This window comes from Anabas testudineus, chromosome 7 (assembly GCF_900324465.2).
Source record: "Anabas testudineus chromosome 7, fAnaTes1.2, whole genome shotgun sequence".
Lineage (NCBI taxonomy): Eukaryota > Metazoa > Chordata > Actinopteri > Anabantiformes > Anabantidae > Anabas > Anabas testudineus.
In genome coordinates this window covers 21795360-21816788 of record NC_046616.1, presented here as the reverse complement: position 1 = coordinate 21816788, position 21429 = coordinate 21795360, and the positions used below count along the sequence as shown (strand labels likewise).

The 21429-nt window shown below is 40.5% G+C and overlaps 2 protein-coding genes across 7 annotated transcripts in view; both read right to left on the bottom strand.

Annotated features, from left to right (window-relative positions):
- Positions 1-1203: 1203 nt before the first annotated feature.
- LOC117152871 (dynein heavy chain) lies at positions 1204-2121 on the bottom strand (the record flags this gene model as incomplete). Its single annotated transcript, XM_033326044.1, has 3 exons — positions 1204-1320; positions 1537-1701; positions 2038-2121. Coding segments are annotated over 3 exons (366 nt in total), but the record flags the coding sequence as incomplete, so codon positions are not given.
- Positions 2122-6888: 4767 nt separating this feature from the next.
- plekhg5b (pleckstrin homology domain containing, family G (with RhoGef domain) member 5b) overlaps positions 6889-21429 on the bottom strand; it is a 61284-nt gene continuing 46743 nt past the window's right edge. For 5 of the 6 annotated variants that reach the window (XM_026368263.2, XM_026368265.2, XM_026368266.2 and 2 more), the window contains 13 exons: positions 16478-16669; positions 14902-15078; positions 13609-13704; positions 13258-13458; positions 12221-12331; positions 11925-12074; positions 11676-11813; positions 11459-11578; positions 11164-11296; positions 10773-10888; positions 10459-10610; positions 8990-9991; positions 6889-8724 (listed from right to left, as the gene is read on the bottom strand). In XM_026368263.2, coding sequence (XP_026224048.1) covers positions 8715-8724; positions 8990-9991; positions 10459-10610; positions 10773-10888; positions 11164-11296; positions 11459-11578; positions 11676-11813; positions 11925-12074; positions 12221-12331; positions 13258-13458; positions 13609-13704; positions 14902-15078; positions 16478-16669 — 2598 coding nt within the window. In that variant the 3' untranslated portion in view covers positions 6889-8714. Of the gene's footprint in view, positions 8725-8985; positions 9992-10458; positions 10611-10772; positions 10889-11163; positions 11297-11458; positions 11579-11675; positions 11814-11924; positions 12075-12220; positions 12332-13257; positions 13459-13608; positions 13705-14901; positions 15079-16477; positions 16670-21429 lie in introns of those variants that run through there. The other variant, XM_026368264.1, reaches the window with a different exon arrangement.

The window sequence follows — 21429 nt, the reverse complement described above, 5'->3', positions numbered from 1 at the left end:
TACTACTACTACTACTACTACTACTACTACTACTACTACTACTACTACTACTACCACTACTACTACTACTACTACTACTACTACCACTACTACTACTACTACTACACCACTACTACTACTACTACTACTACTACTACTACTACTACTACCACCACTACTACTACTACTACTACTACTACTACCACTACTACTACCACTACTACTACTACCACCACTACTACTACTACTACTACTACTACCACTACTACTACTACTACTACTACTACTACTACTACTACTACTACTACTACTACTACTACTACTACCACTACTACTACTACTACTACTACTACTACTACTACTACTACTACTACTACTACTACTACTACTACTACTACTACTACTACTACTACTACTACTACTACTACTACTACTACTACCACTACTACCACTACTACTACTACTACTACTACTACTCGATGTATACAGTATACTCTATAGTACAGTGTATATAGTCTAACATATAGTATAGTGTATGTATATATAATACAAATTAGTATAGTGTAGTACTGTAGCGTATAAGACATAGTATAGTGTATGTAGTACATTATATATATTATAATACGTGTACTATAGTGTATTTAGTGTAGTGTATATTGTATTACATGTAGTATAGTGTATGTTGTATAGTGTATATAGTATAACGTATAGTATAGAGTATGTTGTGTAGTGCATATAGTATAAAATATAATATAGTGTACGTAGTGTAGTGTATAGATGTATGTAGTATAATGTATGTAGCATAAAGTATAGTACAGTGTATATAGTATAGTGTATATAGTGTAGTGTATATAGTGTAGTGTATAGATGTAGGTAGTATAATGTATGTAGCATAAAGTATAGTACAGTGTATATAGTGTATTGTATATAGTATAGTGTATATAGTGTAGTGTATAGATGTATGTAGTATAATGTATGTAGCATAAAGTATAGTACAGTGTATATAGTACAGTGTATATAGTGTAGTGTATATAGTGTAGTGTATAGATGTAGGTAGTATAATGTATGTAGCATAAAGTATAGTACAGTGTATATAGTGTATTGTATATAGTATAGTGTATATAGTGTAGTGTATATAGTGTAGTGTATATAGTGTAGTGTATATAGTGTAGTGTATATAGTGTAGTGTATATAGTATAGTGTATATAGTGTAGTGTATATAGTGTAGTGTATATAGTATAGTGTATATAGTATAGTGTATATAGTGTAGTGTATATAGTGTAGTGTATATAGTATAGTGTATATAGTGTAGTGTATATAGTGTATTGTATATAGTATAGTGTATAGTGTCGTGTATAGTATAGTGTATATAGTTAGTGTATATAGTGTAGTGTTATAGTATAGTGTATATAGTGTAGTGTATATAGTGTAGTGTATATAGTGTAGTGTATCTAGTATAGTGTATATCGTATAGTGTATAGTGTAGTGTATATAGTGTAGTGTATAGTATAGTGTATATAGTGTAGTGTATATAGTGTAGTGTATATAGTATAGTGTATATAGTATAGTGTATATAGTGTAGTGTATATAGTGTAGTGTATATAGTATAGTGTATATAGTATAGTGTATATAGTGTAGTGTATATAGTATAGTGTATATAGTGTAGTGTATATAGTATAGTGTATATAGTGTAGTGTATATAGTGTAGTGTATATAGTATAGTGTATATAGTGTAGTGTATATAGTATAGTGTATATAGTGTAGTGTATATAGTATAGTGTATATAGTATAGTGTATATAGTGAAGTGTATATAGTATAGTGTATATAGTGTAGTGTATATAGTATAATGTATATAGTGTAGTGTATATAGTATAGTGTATATAGTGTAGTGTATATAGTATAGTACATATAGTATAGTGTATATAGTGTAGTGTATATAGTGTAGTGTATATAGTATAGTGTATATAGTGTAGTGTATATAGTATAGTACATATAGTATAGTGTATATAGTGTAGTGTATATAGTGTAGTGTATATAGTTTAATGTATATAGTGTAGTGTATATAGTATAGTGTATATAGTATAGTGTATATAGTGTAGTGTATATAGTGTAGTGTATATAGTATAGTGTATATAGTGTAGTGTATATAGTATAGTGTATATAGTATAGTGTATATAGTGTAGTGTATATAGTATAGTGTATATAGTGTAGTGTATATAGTATAGTGTATATAGTGTAGTGTATATAGTATAGTGTATATAGTGTAGTGTATATAGTATAGTGTATATAGTGTAGTGTATATAGTATAGTGTACATGCATATGCTATGTATATAGCATGTATAGCACGTTGGCATACTGTGTTTTTTCCGCAGATCTATGTATTTTTCATCTGAGATTACAGTAGTCTTCATTATAGTTTACCCTGGCATAATATTATTATTAATCTAGTATTTTCCATGTGGTGTGATATGTTATGATAGCCTCCACCTTGACCAGCTGCACAATGCTTCTTACATATTAAATTATCAATATTAATAATACAATGATGCAACTAATGATGCATGTGATACTACAGTATAGAACATATTATACTTGCAATAGTTAAATGTTACTTCTTTGACTCAGACTCAGAAATATGAATGGTAAATGATCTGCACTTCTATAGTGCTTTTCTACCTAACTGGTGCTCAAAACGCTTTTACACTGCTTCTCATTCACTCATTTGCACACACACACTCCACCGGTGGCAGAGCTGCTGCAGCTGACCTGTCTCACCGGGGGCAAGTTGGACTTCAGTATCTTGCCCAAGGACACTTCAGCATGTGACAGGAGCCATTGAAGTTTTGTTTATTATTAAATTACCTAGCAGTGTATAATTCAATTATTTAAACTAACACAGACATTCTGCATGAGTCGTCCATATGCAAATACACCTTAGAATGAGGACACAACACAATTGTCTCCATCAGGGCGTCCACTCTGTTGCCCTAGTCTCCATATTGTACAGTGAGAAAGTAGCTTTATTCCATTTATTACACTGACTGATAGTTTTAGTTCTAGTGTGAAGAAAATGAAAGACAAACAAAAGCCTGGGTGTGGACTGGCTGCTGTTGTACATGGTTCCCCTCATCACTCTCCTCTCATCGCCTGCATCGTCTCTACAGGTGCTGTCTAAACGCACTGTTTGGGTACCAGCGTTGAACCTGGCGGCAACACAAAGCGACTCTATGTAGTTGGGTAAACACATTACCAGAGTTTACCTCAGGGCCTAGCTGGTTAATATGCAGATGCTGCTTTTAGGTCACAAGTTGCAAACTTGTCAACAGCCTCTGCAACATCCCACCCCTGCTTCTCCCACCGCCCCGTGCTCGACCAGTCAATTCAGGTATTAAACACAGAACACATTGTCAGATTAATTGTGTGATTGCGCTGTAAATATTAAATGTGCCCGACTTACATGTTAATCCCTCTGTCCTCCTCTGGTATAGCATCTCTTTGAATGAGCGTCCATTTAATTTCGAAATGAGTGATTTGTATTTCATGTTTTCGGGGCTGCTGCCCTAAGAAGACAATATTGTAATTACAGTAAGCTTCTTATAAGCTGATACAATTATTGAGGTGAGGAGTTTCTATTGTGGTGTGAAAGTGGGACCTTGTGCTCTTTCAATTTAGAAAACAACACAACTTTTACAAGGATAAAGAAATTTGATCCCCTGGCATATGCCACGTCTTTGTGGAATGAATTTATGTCAGAGAGCAGCTGGCAATACATTTATCACTTTACTACTGCTGCTGGGATTGTGTCGCTAGTAATTTAAAAAAAGAGAGAGAGAGAGAGAGAGAGAGAGAGAGAGAGAGAGAGAGAGAGAGCATCGGCTCTGATTTAATGTTTAAAGACGTCCAAAAAGACCACAGATGGAGAATCACAGCCTCAAAAGAATTAATATACAAATGGTGCAACTTCATTTTTTTAGTACTGATATTTTCCTTGTAGCCAAAATGTGAGATTAGATCCTAACTTAAGATTCAGGGCTTCTTCATATGTTCTTCTTCATGTTTTTAATATCTAACTCTGTTCTGTGTTGTGTTTTCTAGAACTCATCAGGCTTTCTTATAATAGTTATTATGAAATGTGTTTACAGTTCCCTCTGTGTAGAGTAAAGCAGCGTAAAATGGACACAGTGAAGAAAGTAGTGTTTTGACTCTGTATCTGTGAGCATCACAGGTAAATGTTTAAGCTGCTCAGAAGAGGTTTAGAAATCTCTGGACACATCTCTGCAGCCACTTGTCTGCTTCAAAGTCATTGGTCCCTGAGAGCAGAACAGAGCCAGATGTTCCTGTGCACCATGTGAAGGTCACAGCCGCCCGTCTAATGGCAGCGCTCGGCACTGATCGGGGGCAGATGTTCACAGGGTTATCCATTCCATATGGCTGCCACTCGTCCACAGGCCTTTTCACAGCACAGCACTTGTAAACACGCCTTAGTTCGCTGTTCTTTTTTTTCTGCCCCTGTAAAACATGTCCCAAATCCAATCACCTCGTCCCTCCAAAGGGGATGATGTTGATGAATGGGAATGTGTGTAGTGGTAGTAGCGACCCATAAGCCCCTACTGAGATTACAGGCGGGCGAGCAGCCAGCCAGACCTGGCCTGGCCAGAGCACCAGGAAACAGCTAGAGCTTAGAGAGGGATTGTTTAGACAGACAATGGTGTCTACCTGGTTTTAATCCCCGCTCCAAAGAGTACAGAGGATTGGCAGAGTTTAATAAATGAAAGTGCTCCTTTAATCAGGATTTGCCAAAGTGCCCCTTTGTGTTAATCGGACATTTTTTACAGCATGGTGTTTGACATCTGCCGCAGCGAGTGGTGTTAACCCCTCTGCTGCCCCAGCTGCATGCAGCAAGCATTTCCAGCAGACCCCTGCAGAGACGTGCACAGAACACATGACATGTTTAATAATGTCTAAACAGAATGATTGACGTGCAACATGTAAACACAGTGACAACCAGGACTCACAAACAACCTGGGTACACTTGCACTTTATTCTTTTTAAATAGTAGTCTAATGATAATATGATCATTAATATTTCTGTATGTAATCATATGCCTGAATATAACCTATAGGATGGAGCCAGCCCACAGCCGTCGTGGGACGGCAGCCGACTGTGGCGCAGCCTCATTACTTACTTAGCAGAGGCTAATCGAACAAGGATGTGTAATTACTTCGTTGCTAAAATAGAAAGCTGCATTTTAATAATTAAAGTCCAGCGTATCAGCAGTAAAGCATAATAAAATTGTTTTAGAATCACAGATTACAACAGTTAATCCAGACGGGCCAGATGTGAGCACGGGAGGGGCAGCTCCATCCTGGGACCAGATTAAATCAAAAATCCCACAGGACCACACTGTCTATTTCTGCGCAGCTTAAGGGTTTGTGTGGGCTCAACATGCTGTAATCCACCGATTAGCTGATATAATCATCTGTAAATACACCTTGGCCACGAGGTTACTCTGGGCTCTCAGGACCCGCTGCTGTCCCTCATGTATCGCATGCTTTGCTATTGAGATGCTGAGTCCGATTTGACTCCGCTGCGCATTCTGGGAACCAGAAGCAGACAAACAGACAGATGTACTCAATATGTGATCAGAAAATAAACTACAGGTATGAGTGCTGATTTACTCTGTTACCCATTTACCACTTTTGGGCAGCACTGAACAATCTAACACTGCACATGACTGGATCTGCTTAACATACAGAATAGTTTGTAATAAACCTTTATCAAATGCAGAGGTAATAAGTAACGAGGGACATTTACTCTAATACTGAACTTAGGTACTTTACTAGAGTATTGCCATGTTTCCATCCGTGTCTACCTCCACTACAGTCCAAAAGTATTGTACGTTTTACTCCTCTTACATTTATTTTCCAGCTTTAGTTATATGGAACTTTTTGTTAATGTCAGTAAATAATAAGTGACGATGCACCGTTACGGATCAACCACCTGTCAGTTCCACTTCATACAGTATTTAATACTAATATGCTCCTAATATTCAACATTTAACACAGAACATGTGATGAGCTTCACTTATGTTGTTTGAGTCACGGTTGGTCTATAAGGTAGAAATGTTAAACATAAAGTGAAGTAGTAATACTACTCTGAAAATACTTATATATAGTATATATATATTATAGTTAAGGTTCTGTAGTAGTAGTAGTATTTACTCAAATAATATACTTTAGTACAATTTTGATGTATTTCTGTGTTAAAGGTACTTTATAGAATTTCAGAGGGAAATTGTACAATTACTTATTTATTTGTAGATATTATGAATATTAGCTACAAACAGCGGCTGCTGTTAATCTCTGTGTAGTTCATGTGTTTATGCATTAAATGTGTGTTAGAGTTTGTGAACGTGTGCGATTCAAAATGGAAGACGTACAACTGTTTAAATTAAAGATATATAACAGAAATGGTCACTAAAAAGAGGTTATTGGTTTGTTACTACACTGGAAATAATTTGACCAGAGACTGAAAAGATATGATGAGATACAACTGGACTTCAGCAACTACACCATAGATGCTGCTTCATTGTTGGCAGTCATTGTCCTGCTACTTCCTCTACCACAGTTCTTTTCCAGTCCATGTTTTAGTGATAACTGGCCTGACTCTACACTCCCTGTTTTGTTGATCTGACCCAACACAACTTAATGTAATGACATAAAAAAGATGATGCAATGAGCTACTGCCACACAGGAGGTCACGACCTCTGTGCTGTAACTCAAACCTTCTTTTTCAACACCTGCCGTCTGTCTGCCTTAAAACCACCGTTCTCCTGCAATGGCTTTCACAATCAACCTTTCTCCTCAAAATGACTCCATTATAAAGGATTAAACCATTAAGCCAGGGATGGTTGAGTATTTTAGCCTTTTTTATTCTGTAAGACACTTTGAAGTCATTCCTGAAAGAGGAAACACATGATTTTGGAACATGGAGCACATTCATGCCTGGCAAGAAAAAAACATTAAGACTACATGAAAAAAAAAAAAAGGAATTACAAATCTTAGAAGCAAACAATATAAACAATATCTTATATATAAAACATAGCTGGCATAATAAATACGACACAAACAAAAAAAAAAGAAAAGTAAACAGAGTTAACCTATTTGGTTTGGGTAGAAGTTTGGAACGATGTTGTACATCACTGATGAAAATCAGAGTAAAGTTATTAATTTTTTTTCTCCTGAAAAAAGCTGTTCATCTAAAGCCAGCTCTGCAGATTCACTTCTTACAGTAAACATCCAACCCGAGCCTTCCCCACCTCTCATTCATCTCACCGTCATAACGTAACGCAAGACGTGAAACGTCTGAGAGAAAGGTGCTCGGACGAGTGTAGACTCCTTATTTCATGTCTGTCCCTATATGACCACGGTCCTGTTGTGCACTTTTGTATGCGGGTTTAATACATTTAGGCATCAAGGGGTGAGTTCACACTCAAGCCGTAACACACTATATATTTCCCTATATATATATATTTACTGTATATGTGTAGTGCAGAAAATCACCCATGTTCAGTCACTGTTTTAGAAAATCAACTTATCTTATTAGTTCCACATACCAAAACGGCATTGATTCAACCAAAAGGTTAACAATAAAGAAGAAGTCTGTCTCCCTGGCAGTGTAGCTGTTCTGTGATTGGTTGTACTGGACAACTGTGTTGTTGTTTGCACATTTTTTTTAATCTGTTGGGAATCTGCTGGCTACTCGTCTTTGGGTGTGCTAGCGCATTCACAGGAGATGGAAATCTGTTTTGGTTCAAATCAAGAATCCAGGACCGGTATCATTTGCTTGCAGACTTTCTTTTAACACAGCCACCCAAACACACACTCACGCACGCACACGCACGCGCACACACACACACACACACACACACACACACACACACACACACACACACACACACACACACACACACACACACACACACACACACACACACACACACACACACACACACACACACGTGCGTCCGCTTGCTCACTAACAAACGCCACACCACATGTTTAAATTCAATGTAAATGTAAAATCACCTCTTGAAGTGAGTCTTCTACATGACAAACATAACTGTGCAATTTTCTTTTCTTTTTAAATTGTTGAAGCAAATCAAGAGTAGTATAAATATCAGGAGGACGTCTTGGGTGCTGCTTATTTCACCCCCCCCCCCCCACCCCACCCCCTTCCATGTGTGGGGAGCATTTTGATGGTGAAGATTCAGGACTCAGCTCCACCTTTGCTCCGGTGCAGAGTGCAGTGTTTGTGGTTTGAAGACATCCATCTGGATGTCTCCTCTCCCTATAGGGGTAGCACGTCCATGCCCTGCACAAGCTCCCCCCATCCCCGCTCTCACCCACCCAGTCCACCTTAAGGTTCCAGCCCCCATAATGCTACTTTCATTTGCAAAGTGCAAGCAGTTGGTGTCTCTCTGCCTCTCCCTTCCACTTGACAAGTGTGGTGACAAACGACAAATGACAAAAGACAAAAAAAGGTCTGTTATAGTTTGTGTGTAAAAATGGTGGAGTCACTGTCTCAAAAGACAAAAATCAACAGGAAGGGAGTGGGGCATCCAATGAGAGTGAGAGTGCATTTGTGTCTCAAGAAATTCAGTCCATCCACGCAAAACAAGTGTTGTTCCTCACAATGTCCACATGCCACTGATCAGCGGGTTTGGAAGAGTGGTTATACCTCCCTAGAAATGACAAAAAAGAAAAAAAAGTTTTAGAACGAAATCTATTAGAATGTCTTTAATGATAAAGAAGTCTGATCAGAACATGTCTATGCTAAATATGAAGCTCCAACAAGGAGCTGCTTTGCTTAGCATGAAACAGGAAGTAGGGACTAAACTTCTTGCTCTGCTCAAAGGCACTTTTGAAGCTCACTATTTATCACAATATCTCATTTACCTCTAAATTCTAGCTTTAACTTAAATTGCTCTTACAGAAATCATGACTTACGATGCAGTGAGTGTGGAATTTAAGACCAGAGTGGTGCGTATCCTGTACAGCTGAGCTATCGTCAGCTTCTTGTGCTGCTGTGCTGGAGATTTCCTCTTTTTTGTTGGCATTTCCCCTGAATCACCAGCAGCTGTTGACTCATTTTTCCTATCCAAGCAGGCAGATGGAGCCGTTTCCCCGTCCAAGCTGATACTTTGGGACTCGCACTGTCCAGTGGGCGGCCGCTGCCTGGTCTCTGCGCTTCTCAGGCTGTTGTAGAGTTTGTCCGATGGCAAGCTCACGCTCAAGCAGTCATCAGACTGGTCGAGGTCGCTGGAGAGCAGCTCCACACAGTTTTGGCCCAGCTCAGAGAGGCTCTTACTGTGTGCCAGCAATGACACGTCCATGTCCCTGCATTGTAATTGTTCCTGCTCCACAGAGTTGAGTGCGTTTTGGTGGGATGAGGGGGTTTTACCGTGAAAACGCTGCAGCAGATTGTCCTCAGAGCGGGATAAGGCCAGAGTGGACAGCCTCTGCAGGCAGTGGAGTCGTGGCTGAACATGAGGCCGTCTGCGGGGTTTAGCGGACTGGACTGACAGCTGGGACCCCACTGAGCCATTCTCCTCTTCTTCCTCCTCCTCCTCCTCCTTCTCCCCTTCTTCTTCCTGATCTTCATCCTCCTTCTCTTCTTCTATCACCTCTGTTTCTGCCTCTTCCCGCTCCACCTCCTGGCCCTCTGCGTCTGCCTCTTCCTCCTCTGTCTCCTCTCCTTCACTGTGGCCGGGCTGCGACTGAAGATCTCTCAGGAGGGACTCAGGGGAGAGGGTACCATAGGCGCTGTCCATGGAGAGAGATCGACAAGGTTGATCAGAGTCCTTTGTTTCAGAAAGGTTGGCCACGTCAGAGTTGGATTCGCTCTTAGTGGTTTCCTCAAAGTTTGCGTTGTGGGCTGGAGGCTCTTGGTGTTCACTTGGTTCATCAATGTCCATCACTGATAGCGTCTCAGTGGAACCATCTGATTGACTGAAAGGAGAAATGTAGTTGGTTCACAGGACGGCTAGGCTATAAAACAATGTAGATCATCAATAAAACTGTCACTTTATAACATTTGGAAGGCTTATTGTTGAAGAACTACATAAGACAAAACAGATCAAAAACAATTGTCACATCTGTTCATTCAACATGAAGTTGGAGCTAACATTTCACTTCCTACCCATGCTACTAAGTGTGGAAAAGATAACAGGTCATAGTCCTGTATAAACCAGTTACAGTTTCACATTTAGTGAACAGCTGAGAGTTGTATCGATCTTTCTATCTACTTCTCAGTAAGAAAGCAAATAGCCTCTTGAAAACGATGATGATGATGATGAAAGAAATTTTGTGAAAATTGTGAAAATATGTATGAATGCAGGACCAGGTGCTTTGTGAATGCTGAGGTTGTGTTTACAGCTGCCGTCACACTTTTCCCTTCTCTACAGTTACTGTGATACCTTGAGTTCTGCTCGTCTTTGTGCCTCAGGCACGGGGAACTTGTAGCGGAGTTGCTGCTCTCGTCTTCCTCCTCTTCCTCGCCCCCTGTACATCTCTTCAGACTGTTCTGCTGCCGGACCACCTCCTCAGTGCGAAGCCTCTGGAGCTGATTCTGCACAATAATTATATCATCACGCTGAGTAAATCAGCAACAACAGCTGCTGGTTGTCGGGATCAACACTAATAAATCTATGACAAAAACTTTTTTTTAATGTATTAGCTGTGCTCTCGCGGGAAATCTAGTCATATACTGTGTATAAGCTGTCTCTCCAACCTGGACATTGCAGATTGCATCGATCCAGCTTCGCCCCTGGGTGGCGCTGTTGGCTTGGAAAGTGTAGGCTGCCACTGCACTCTTGAACTCATTGAGGTAGATGAGGATGAATGAACCTAGAGACAAAGAAAAGCACAAATTTGCACATTATTTTTACAGTTTATCTAAATTCTGTTCTTACTTCTGCTTAATTTACTCATAGATACAGATCAAGCCAAAATATTCATAAGTATACGAGTATATTGTTAAATGTTATTGATTGTCAGAGAAAATAAGAAACTTATTATTATTCATATCATTATTTTATTAACATTTTAAAATTTGCTTAGTGAATCAAACTAACTGTATCCCTTCTCCTCCCCCTCCTCCTCCTCCTCACACAAGCACTCACCGGGGTCTTTGAGCTCCTTACAGACGACATTGTGAATGAGGAGAGGCTGCCGGATGATTTTGACTTTCTCCAGCCTTTTAACCGGCTTGGTAATTAGCAACAGATCAGTGAACAGGAAACAGTAGACATCCATCTGTTGGGGGAAATGAACTCACTTCAGTACTGACAGTAACACATGTAGCGTTTTGTAGGTCAGCCGTTTAGTGTGAAATGCGAGGCGACTGTGAATCAAATGTGAGAAACCAAGCATAAGTTGAGCGGAGAGATAAGAGCTCATCATGTGAGCCACTCTCACCCTGCTGTCTTTGCCCTCCTTCATCCTCAGTCCTCCCTCTAGATGCAGCTGTCGAGTCTCCTCTGGCGATATTCCTCTCATGGGAGCCATAAGGTCAAAGCAGTTGTACTCCTTGAGGATCTGAAAAGAAGGGAAATAAAACCAAAGCATGAAGCATAAATTTACACAGAAGTCGGAGCTTTTTGAAGAATGGCGAAGGCCCATAAATCGTCTTCACCTTCTCCACTTCTTCGCTGCTGCCCTCAACGGTCTCGTATGAATCTATACGAGCAGAAATGGTGGCGAGCTTCTGTTGTTCTTGACGCTGTCGCATCTGGGAGTCCACGCTGTTGATGAAGCCCTCCACTGTGGCCACCTTGAGGAAGAAAAACATTTTGTTCTAATCTTATACGGGAGGCTACCTACTGGAAGACAGCTTTTGTTGTTGAGAAAGCAGCGCCTTTCTTCCAATTTTTAACACCCTTACCATGCTGTTGACCACCTCGCGGTCTGATGGCTCATCTGTCTTCTTGAGAATGCTCTTCAGTAGGAGTGGATATTTGGTCAATCTCTGGTGAGGCTTTGCCAACATATCAGCCAGCTTCAGACGGTTACACTGCTTATGGGCCTCTGCCCACTGAATTAAGCCAAACAAAGACAGGAAATATAATGAGCCAAAATAGTGGACAAAAAAAAAAAAAACTAATGAGGGGTGTACAGGGAACAGGGTGTACTCTAAGTATCAGGGACTGGCTTAAAGGCGAGGGAGCAAAGAGGACTGACTGTTATGTAGGTCCTGAAGAGCTCGTTGTCCCTGAGAAGTGTGCGCATGTACTCCATGCAGCCTTCCTCCTCCATGCAGTAACGGATGTAGGGCTGGAACCTGGAGCCAAACTGAACACACACATAGACAAAGACATGCGTCAGAGATATTACTACACCGACATGAGGACAAACATACTGCTGCCTCAGTCTGTAGCCAACACTATACTACTGTTGTATACATGTATTCATTTCTTTTATTTGGTCTCAGTGCGCCGAATGGTTAGACTAACACTGAAACAGTAGTTTAAGGTGTTCCTGTGTTATCCATGATATTTTCTTTGACTTTGGGATTTCATGTCAAAATATCTAATTAAGCAGGAACATTTTAATGAGCATTTTCTTACGAACTTTCTCAGCATTAGCTCAAATGCTTCAGCTGTTAAGACAGCTTTTTATAGCACCTTTTTGGCTTGTTTTAACTTCCATTACCACCAGCAAACATCAACACATTTCATTTAGCTCAGCACCATTTGAATTTCCTGGTGCTGAAAGCAGACTTGAGAAGTAGCTAACCTGAAAAAACTAGTAGTAGTAAAACACAGTGAGTACTGGTCTTTGCAACCAGCTACAACTTATCTTAACTACTCTTGTTTAAACTTGTTATTAAACTAAAGTTATTAAACTACAGTATCAGTCAGTCATACAGTTTACTGCTGTAGTGTCACTGTATAACTCCCTGATGTGATAATGATGCATTTGCCTTTCCTGATAACCATATATTCCCTTTGTCTGTTTCATGGCTACATATTATTTTATCCATAACATCCAAGTGAAGATGAACAGATAAGCTATTCTGTCAGAATTGTCATTAGTCAGAGGACTTGGTTGATGTCAGTGTGTCTGATTAAGAACTAAACTTCACACTGATGCAGTTGTTATACTATTATTAGAAAAGGCCAGAAACTGTCTTCTGGAGTAATGCTGTAGGGCTGTAGACCGTCCTGACTTCTTTTTTAAAGATACAGTTTATTATTTACAGGGTAACAACTACTGACCGTCATGAAGCCATGGTGAAGCTTAGTAGGGTCGAGCAAAGCCCGGGCCTGTCTGGCCTTTTCCAGGACTGGCAGCATGACCTGGATCCACAGGGATGTGTGGAGGCAGACAATCTCCTGTATGTTGCTGAACAGCTTGGTGGGCTCCACCTCCGTCAGCAGACCACTCTCCTGCAGGTTCAGCAGCCCGCACAGGAACAGCTGCAAAAGAATAGGAATGGCTAAATCATTAATTAGAACAAGAACACACTTGGCTTAAATAAAGTTTTGAAAGTTCCAACACCTTTTGCCTACTTTTCTACCTCAGAACGGGGTCATTGTTTGTGTGAGCAGACTACAGTCTGCACTTACATCAGTGATGACTCGGAGCTTCTTTATGTACGTAGCCTCTGTGTGCAACAGCTCCCATATTGCCTCCTGCTGGTTGGACTGTCGCGTTGTTAATGTCTGTGTATACACACACACACACACACGCACACACACACACACCACATCATATTAATAAATATGATAAATATATTCCTGTTAGGTATTAGATACAGGTCTGTCTGTAGAGCCCCAACAGCTCTAATGCTCTAGTTACTCTTTTCACATACTTAATCCCATGCTGTCATGGAATAATAATAGCTATCATTAATTATATAATAACAAACTGTGCAGTAAAGTATGATAGAAACCTAGTAAAATTCTTAATAGGTTATAAAAAAACACAGTGTTCTTGGTATTGCAATAAATCCAGTGTTAAAAGAGACTGTGCAGGTCGCCATTCTTCTAGCTAGCTCAGTAAAGTCATTTCAGTATCTACTAAACATTCATTTTCTGATTTTCTTTACATGTCATGTCACTTTTAACTTCTGTTATGTATTGTACCAATAGCTTTTGATTTATGGCTTTTTTGGTTTGTTTTTGAGAAGCAGCCTGAAGCATTACAACAGTTATAAAAAAGGTTATTATTATTCTTAGTAGTAGTAATAAATGAGTGGAGTTGTGTTATTACATGCAACACCAGTCTGGACAAGGCCTCTTTAGAAATATTAACACTCGTCTAAACACAGACACACAAAAGCACATGATCACAAACATTTTAATACCTCGCTTGCAATGGTTTTATATTTCCCTGACATTTACATTATTGACCTGACTTCTGGTTGGTAATGTTAGTCACTAGAAAGCCCCATTGTGCACTGGGGTGTTATCATTTATACAGCACAGACATGTATGGTCAGTGACAGCAGTGCAACAGTTCCTATAAGTGCTTAGTAAGCATCATTCTGGAAAAACAGGCACGAGGGCAAATGTGGCCTGGGTAAATGATAAGCAAGTAAGTGTCAGACACATACCAGGAAGCAGGATGTAGTTGTGCATGTAAGGAATTAGATGCCAGACACCATAAGGGACTTTACAGAAATGATTAGAGAAGTGGGTCAGAAAAAGGGACAGACTAAGGTGTTTTTTCTACTTGCCAAAAGCAGTGAAGCCCGACATTTTTCGGGAAAGTGATGGGAAGAATTAGTTCATGTTAATAATTATTAACATGAACTAATCATCCTTATCATTTTTCGGGAAAGTGATAAGGACAATTAGTTATATGGTAATGACGTGGTCATCATCTTATTGAATTTTGTGACTTTGAGTATCCTGTACCTCTGAGTTGTCCAGTAGTGTCTGCCAGCTGTCCTCCAGCACCAGGTTATTCACCTCCTCCTCCTCCTCCTCCTCCCATGAGTCCTGGTGGAAGGAGAGCTGCCGTGGCACTTTGGGCAGCCCGAAAATCGTGTAGGAGTGGAGCTTGCTCTGAAGCTGCTCCAGACGGTCCACCTCCTGTAATGAGATAAGAACAATTAAATAAAAAAGCCTATTGGGTTTGAACAAGGTTAAATGAATTACAGACAGACGAGATGTGAAAGTAAGTGTCCATTTCTGTCCTTTGTCTAACGCTTTATTGTTACATTTAAACTGTAAGTAATGATGAGTCTGTGAATTAGCATATAAATCCAGTCTTGCTGGCACGCTAATTCTTAAATTCAACAGTAGCTGCTATTCAGGTCTTTGTCAGGCTGTCAGGCCTTACGTAGTTATGAAAATGAGCTCTGTGCATTGAGACCGTTTCACAATAGAGGACAAGGGAGACGAGCGAGTGGGGGCAAGAGCTACAGCGTGGCTAAGGAAGACAGATCAGTAGTTTCTGCTCCATCAAACCTTCTATTCTGCTATATGTTCATATATATATATATATATATATATATATATATATATATATATATATATATATATATAATATTAGGAAACTGTGCAGCAGAGGACGGACAAAAAGGAAAAGGAGGAATTAGCTTGTTTTTATGGTAAATAAAGTTTGTAACAGACAGCACTGGAAGTTGTTTAACCCTTAAATATAGAGGGTGCAGGAGGTCCAGGTCCCAGGGGCAGATCTCTGACCCTGAGAAGGTTATAGGGGAAGAACAGGGTGAAAACAGATGAGCCTGGCTCGGACACATGACTGACAGATACTGTCCCCATCTGACATCTGCTACTGTGCAGGATGTGGCCTTAGGAGGGGAGATACAATAGGAAAGTGTGTGTGTGTGTGTGTGTGTGTGTGTGTGTGTGTGTGTGTGTGTGTGTGTGTGGGCGTGTGCCTCATTACAATAAAAGTTGATTACTATTGTTGAAAACCTCTGATACACAATTAAAGGAAAGGGTCGGCTCTTTGGGATTTGGCTTTCTTGTTAAATGATCTTCAGTGTATAAGGTTCTCCTTGTTTCCAGTCTTTATACTAAGTTCACCAGCCTTGAGGGTGGCGCCCATCTTCTCTAACTCTAAAAGTAAATAAGTGCACTTCCCTCGAAGGTTACGGAACTATTTGTGCCTTATTTGTGAGTACATTTATAAAATCTATGAAAATACTGGACATAAATGAGAGTGTAAGCTTATACTTCCATGTTTTTAGAGCTGCTAGGAGCAAAGTATGTAAACCAACAAGTCAGGAGACTCTGGAGGGAAATGACCTCACCAGGACTGGGAGCATACAGCCATCAAACCTCCTCCCACTGGTGTTTACTACTGTTTTGTTTGTTTTTTTCAGGTTTTCTAAATCTGAGACATGTCTGGGCAACAAACCTGCCCCCTGAAGCTTTTAAATCTCTGTCCCCCCCGCCTAATGATTTTGTATAAACACACACTTGGATTCCAAGTGATCACATCCTGTCTGATCAGCATTACCTTCCCGAAGGGCCCTGCGCCGGCGTTGGAGCTGAAGAAGCCACTGAAGCGGCTGGCAGCGCGGTTCTTCCATCTGTCGGGTCCAGTCCCGACGCTGGGCAGGGATCCACCAATCTGTCCCAGAGCATCCGGGGTTGGAATATTCGTCTCCCCCAGGAACTCTGTCATGTTCTTCCTCCGCCGCGCCTGACCCTACGAGTCAGAGAGGGCAGACACAGAAAAGCTTTTACACAGTGTAAAAAACACAATGAACGGAACGCATAACAGAAAATGAAACAAGACAGACTGGCAGGAGTGACTTTGCCATCTCAACAGGAAATCTAAAACTTTCCAGTTAGACAGCTGGTTTAAGACAATGAGTGAAAGGACGAAAGATACAAGGACAGGATAAACAGGAAATCGGAGGGGAATTCTGTGCGAGGGATGACATCAGCAAGACCGTTAAAGGTATCCTAATGGTCAGACACAAACAGGAGAGGGAAGGACTGCCACTTCCTCGCAGTGAGTACTCATTACATCACAAGGAGCAGGCAAGAGGTTGTTCCATAAGAACAGACGGCCCGAGTCTGGCCATTGTTCCCCCCTCCATTGTTCCCCTGTCAGCAGGCCCTGCCGCGCGCCCTCACCCGTGCAATCTCTGTCCACTTTATGAGCAGCAGCAAAGCAAACAAACAGGGGCCACCTCAGTTTCTGAGGAAGCAGTTGTTTTTGCCGTTAACTGGTGTCAATGCTGAGGAATCTGCTGGTGGGGAGTCAGGCCACTGACCCCCCCCTTCAAACACAGCGACAAGGAACTTTACATTCCACAACACTGACACTGTTGCTGTTGCCATTCCAATGAAATTCTTTTACTCGTCAACCCCCCCCCCCCCCCCCACCCCCCACACACAGTAAAAACAATGCATTAAAAACAATTTTAACCCCCCCCCCCCCCCCCCACCCCCCACACACAGTAAACACAATGCATTAAAAACAATTTAAAAAAAAAAAACAACAACAAAAAAACTAAGTTCCCCCCCATCGACTCCATCCCTAATAACAGTAGATGCACATAGAGGCCTTCACTGCTATGTATATCCTTGTATCACTAATACACAGACAACACTTAGCAGTGCACAAAGAACAGCTTTTAAAGGAAGCATCAAAACCAATGCTGCACAACCAGAAACCGTCTTTTTCTTGCACTACCCACAATGCAACTTAACCGCCAACATGCAACCAGCTTTGCGCATCCACACAATTATTATAAACCTGTACAATCAAACTCATGCTGCAGGTACAATCTTCACCTGTGAAACATTTAGCTAAAGAAATGCTCTGAGCACAAGGTAATAATGAGCATTTCAACATTTTTAATCAATTCTTCTCTTCCACCATCGGAATTATGGCGGATTGGCAGAAAACAAAGTCTTCTACAGAGCTTTTAGTAAGTAAATCAAACTCAAACTGTAACACAGGCTCCCATTTTAGGAAAAAACATCCCAGACCTTTGAGGAACCACTTAAAAAGAGTAGAAGGCACAAAAGTGGCCTATAGTGAGTAGCAAAACAAGATAGTAAATCTTAGCGGTGGGTCTTACAGGTTTTCAAAGAGCTTTTAGTCCTTTTATCTTTCATAAATGATTACCAACGAGGAGAGTGAGTTATGGAGCACGTTTAGAGTCACTTTATTCTGCTTGATTTAGTATAAATATAGATATATAGATACATAGACACACACACACACACAATGAGTTGACGACACAGGTCTCGGGAAATGGCCAAAGAAGTAAAGTCTGGACCCTCTGCTACTGACAGCACAAACCCGGTTAGTTTAGTCTGTGTGTATGCTACATGACAGCACACAGCAAAGAGCAGGTTTTTGCCTACAGAAATCTTGTGAAAAAAACAAAAAAAACTGATACAGGAGTTTTTCTAAAAACATGCCAACATACTTTATGTCACATGTAAAAATATCTGATGAACTTCAATAGTACTCAATTAAGACAGTAAATTACGTCAGTATGATTAAAACACTGCCAAGGAAGATGTAATTATAAGCACACAGGGATACAAGTTACCAACAGTTTCCCACCACATTAACAGTGCTCACCATTGAAGCCAGAGGCATGTCAAAAGTAACAAAAACCATCCTAATCCTTCAATTGGATTCATGGATCGCAGCCCATTCCAGAGCCAGCTGCTGCTCTCTGTCAGCTTCTAGCCTCCCCTGTCTCCACACTGTGAGAGACACACATCCACACTGTCCTTGCCGTCCGGAGTTGAGTCAGTCCAAGAAGCTGAGCGACAACTGGGACACTGCCACGTTATCCTACCAAGAGATTTGTGTTGAACTTCATGTAGTCTTGAAATGTCCCATTCCAGCTGATGGAAGGGGAAGGCAGGGGGGGGGGTCTGAGTTGGTCGCCGAGGGAGCCGTCTGGCCACCGTGTCCTGCAGAGCGCCAACCACCACTCCTCTTTGAACTGAGGACGAATCTGTGTTCTGTCCTGCCGTCTAAACAGTCAGCGGTGAAACCTTCTCACTGAGGCTCCAGTCTGCTTGCATTTCATACAGACACTGGTTTGAAGTCATAGCAACTAGGAGGATCCTGCCTCATTGTGTGGGGCAGGAAACAGGAGGCAGGGCCGGGGTAAAAAAACAGGAGGTGCATCTGAATATCTGGAGGAGGAGTCCGAGTGAAATCTTGCACGGAGTTCCCTGGTTTAAGCATACATCCTCATCCTTGTAGACATGCCAAGTGCTCTTTAAGTCAGTCTCAAAGTCAGAGGTTGAAATAAACGGTTTTGCTCTTTAATGGTTAACTAAAGCAAAATGAGCCTCAATTTCAAGGAAATTACCTGAAATACACAGTGGTATAAAAGAATGGGGCGCACCATTCTTTACTCTTATTTGGACCTGGGGCCACTATTCTTTTTTGTTATCTTCAATCACTGGTATGCTTGGAGACCTTTGAACAATAACATGCCAGTTGGTCAAAACAAGGAAATAAATGCCCCAACAATGGCTCAATGGGAAATTCCCTTTGTTTACCTACTTGTTTCAGCACCTTTAATAGTCCGCGTATGCTGAGCAGATAAAGAAAAGCAAGTAACACACAGTAACAGCAACAGTATAGTTTCTTCAGCTGGAACAGAAAAACTATTTTGATAATAGATTTTGGTTGTTTAATCTTCAGCTTGTAATACGCCTTAATTTGCTGTGTCAACTGTAGGATTTAGATTGGTAAATATAACAAGCAACATGTCTCCTTTATGAAATTTGTATGAATAAGTTTTTTTTACATTTCATAGACTAAATATAATCCATGATTTCATTTTAAAAATCAGCCGATAAATTAAAATAATATATAGTTACGGTTCTTCAGTTTTTCTTCTTCATCTTTTTAACAAGGCTAAAAGGCTCTGGGGAGTACAAGTCATGCAGCAGGTTGAGCCAAACAGTCAGGTTAATGATATCAAACTTTGTGTCCATTCACAGCCTTATCTTATCCTGTGGGTTGTGTTATTAACCTTGGCCTGGCAAAGAGAAAAATCTTTAAATAGGAAAGGATTGTATTTAGTGGTGACAAAAAAGGCAAAAAAAAAAAAAGCAACCCCGCCATTCCCCACAGCGTTTATGTTACTGATAACAGCTCCCCTTGATCAGGTGAGTTGATTAACGACGGGAAAACAGCGTGGTACTGTCCTTCTTTACAACCTGGACATACACACACACACACACACACACAAACTGCGTGTGAATAACCAGGAAACAGAAACTAAAAGGAACTTGAAGTGGTCAACAGATGCAGCATGTTTCAAGGCCGCTTCAGATCCAACAATCAGGTCCTGGTGACCGCAGCAAACACTTTCAGCCTGAGGTGAAAGATGAGAGCAGTCAAAACAATGCTACTGTTACTTGACCCATTTCACACCCCACCCCCCACCATCACTGTAGGCGCACATGTAATGAAATCCCAGCTCACTAAATACACATAAACATTAAAGCTCTGATGTTTCCATCTGAGCAGATGGGATTAATGCAAGCAAACTCAAGTTGAGCGCGAATGAGTTTAAACATCAGCTAGTTCTTCTCATTCAAGGATAGCTTCACCTTTTTGAAGTCTGTCTTGGTAACTTGGTTTTACTGTTATTACTACTCCAGTTCATACTGGCCACAAAGACATCACTTCCTCACAGTCTTTCAAAGAAAACAGGGGACAACATCTGAGGTCTTCGCTCAAATGTCTATTAAAAGCTAATACAAGGCTTAAGAGGTCTGAATTCATTAAACTGGATGGATGGCTTCCAAAGTTGTTTAGAGTAAAATTTAGCTTTTAGTGTTTCTGTGTTTAGGTCCAGTAAAAAGGAAAGTCCTAAATAGGGAATTTTGTACTAAAATGGCTGCCACTCTGGAAAATATCCACTGCCTTTCGCTGTCTTCAGATAAAGATTTAAGACACTTTTACACTGATGGAGATCTGATGGACGTGGCGATCTAACTATTAAGTTGCCTAAACTTAAATGATTTAAGCTCAACTTACTAAACTCAGTTACCTGTTACCTGTTTGGTACCTCTTGAAGGCCTATATTAACAGAAGCAATTGTAACAGCAAGTCCAACCTTGTCAGTGTTTAATCTGGGCACCTGACTGTTGTTATCAGACAGAATTGTGAACTTGTCCTTTCAATTGGAAACATTTGTTTGAAACAAACTGTTGGCTTAAAAACGACTATAATACAAACTAATAGGAGGAGGGTCAGACTTCCTGTTGCCGACGCTGACTTGGTATTCAGTTGCAACTAACTTTAACCAACTTAAAACTATATACACAGTTCTAGTGCACAGCGACTGGCGTGAGAAGCGTAACATACGCCCAAATTACTCAAGGACCGTTAATAAAACTCCCTGCTAGCTCTTACCAAGTATCAGTAGCAATGACTTAATGAATTTCTTTACAAATAATATCATA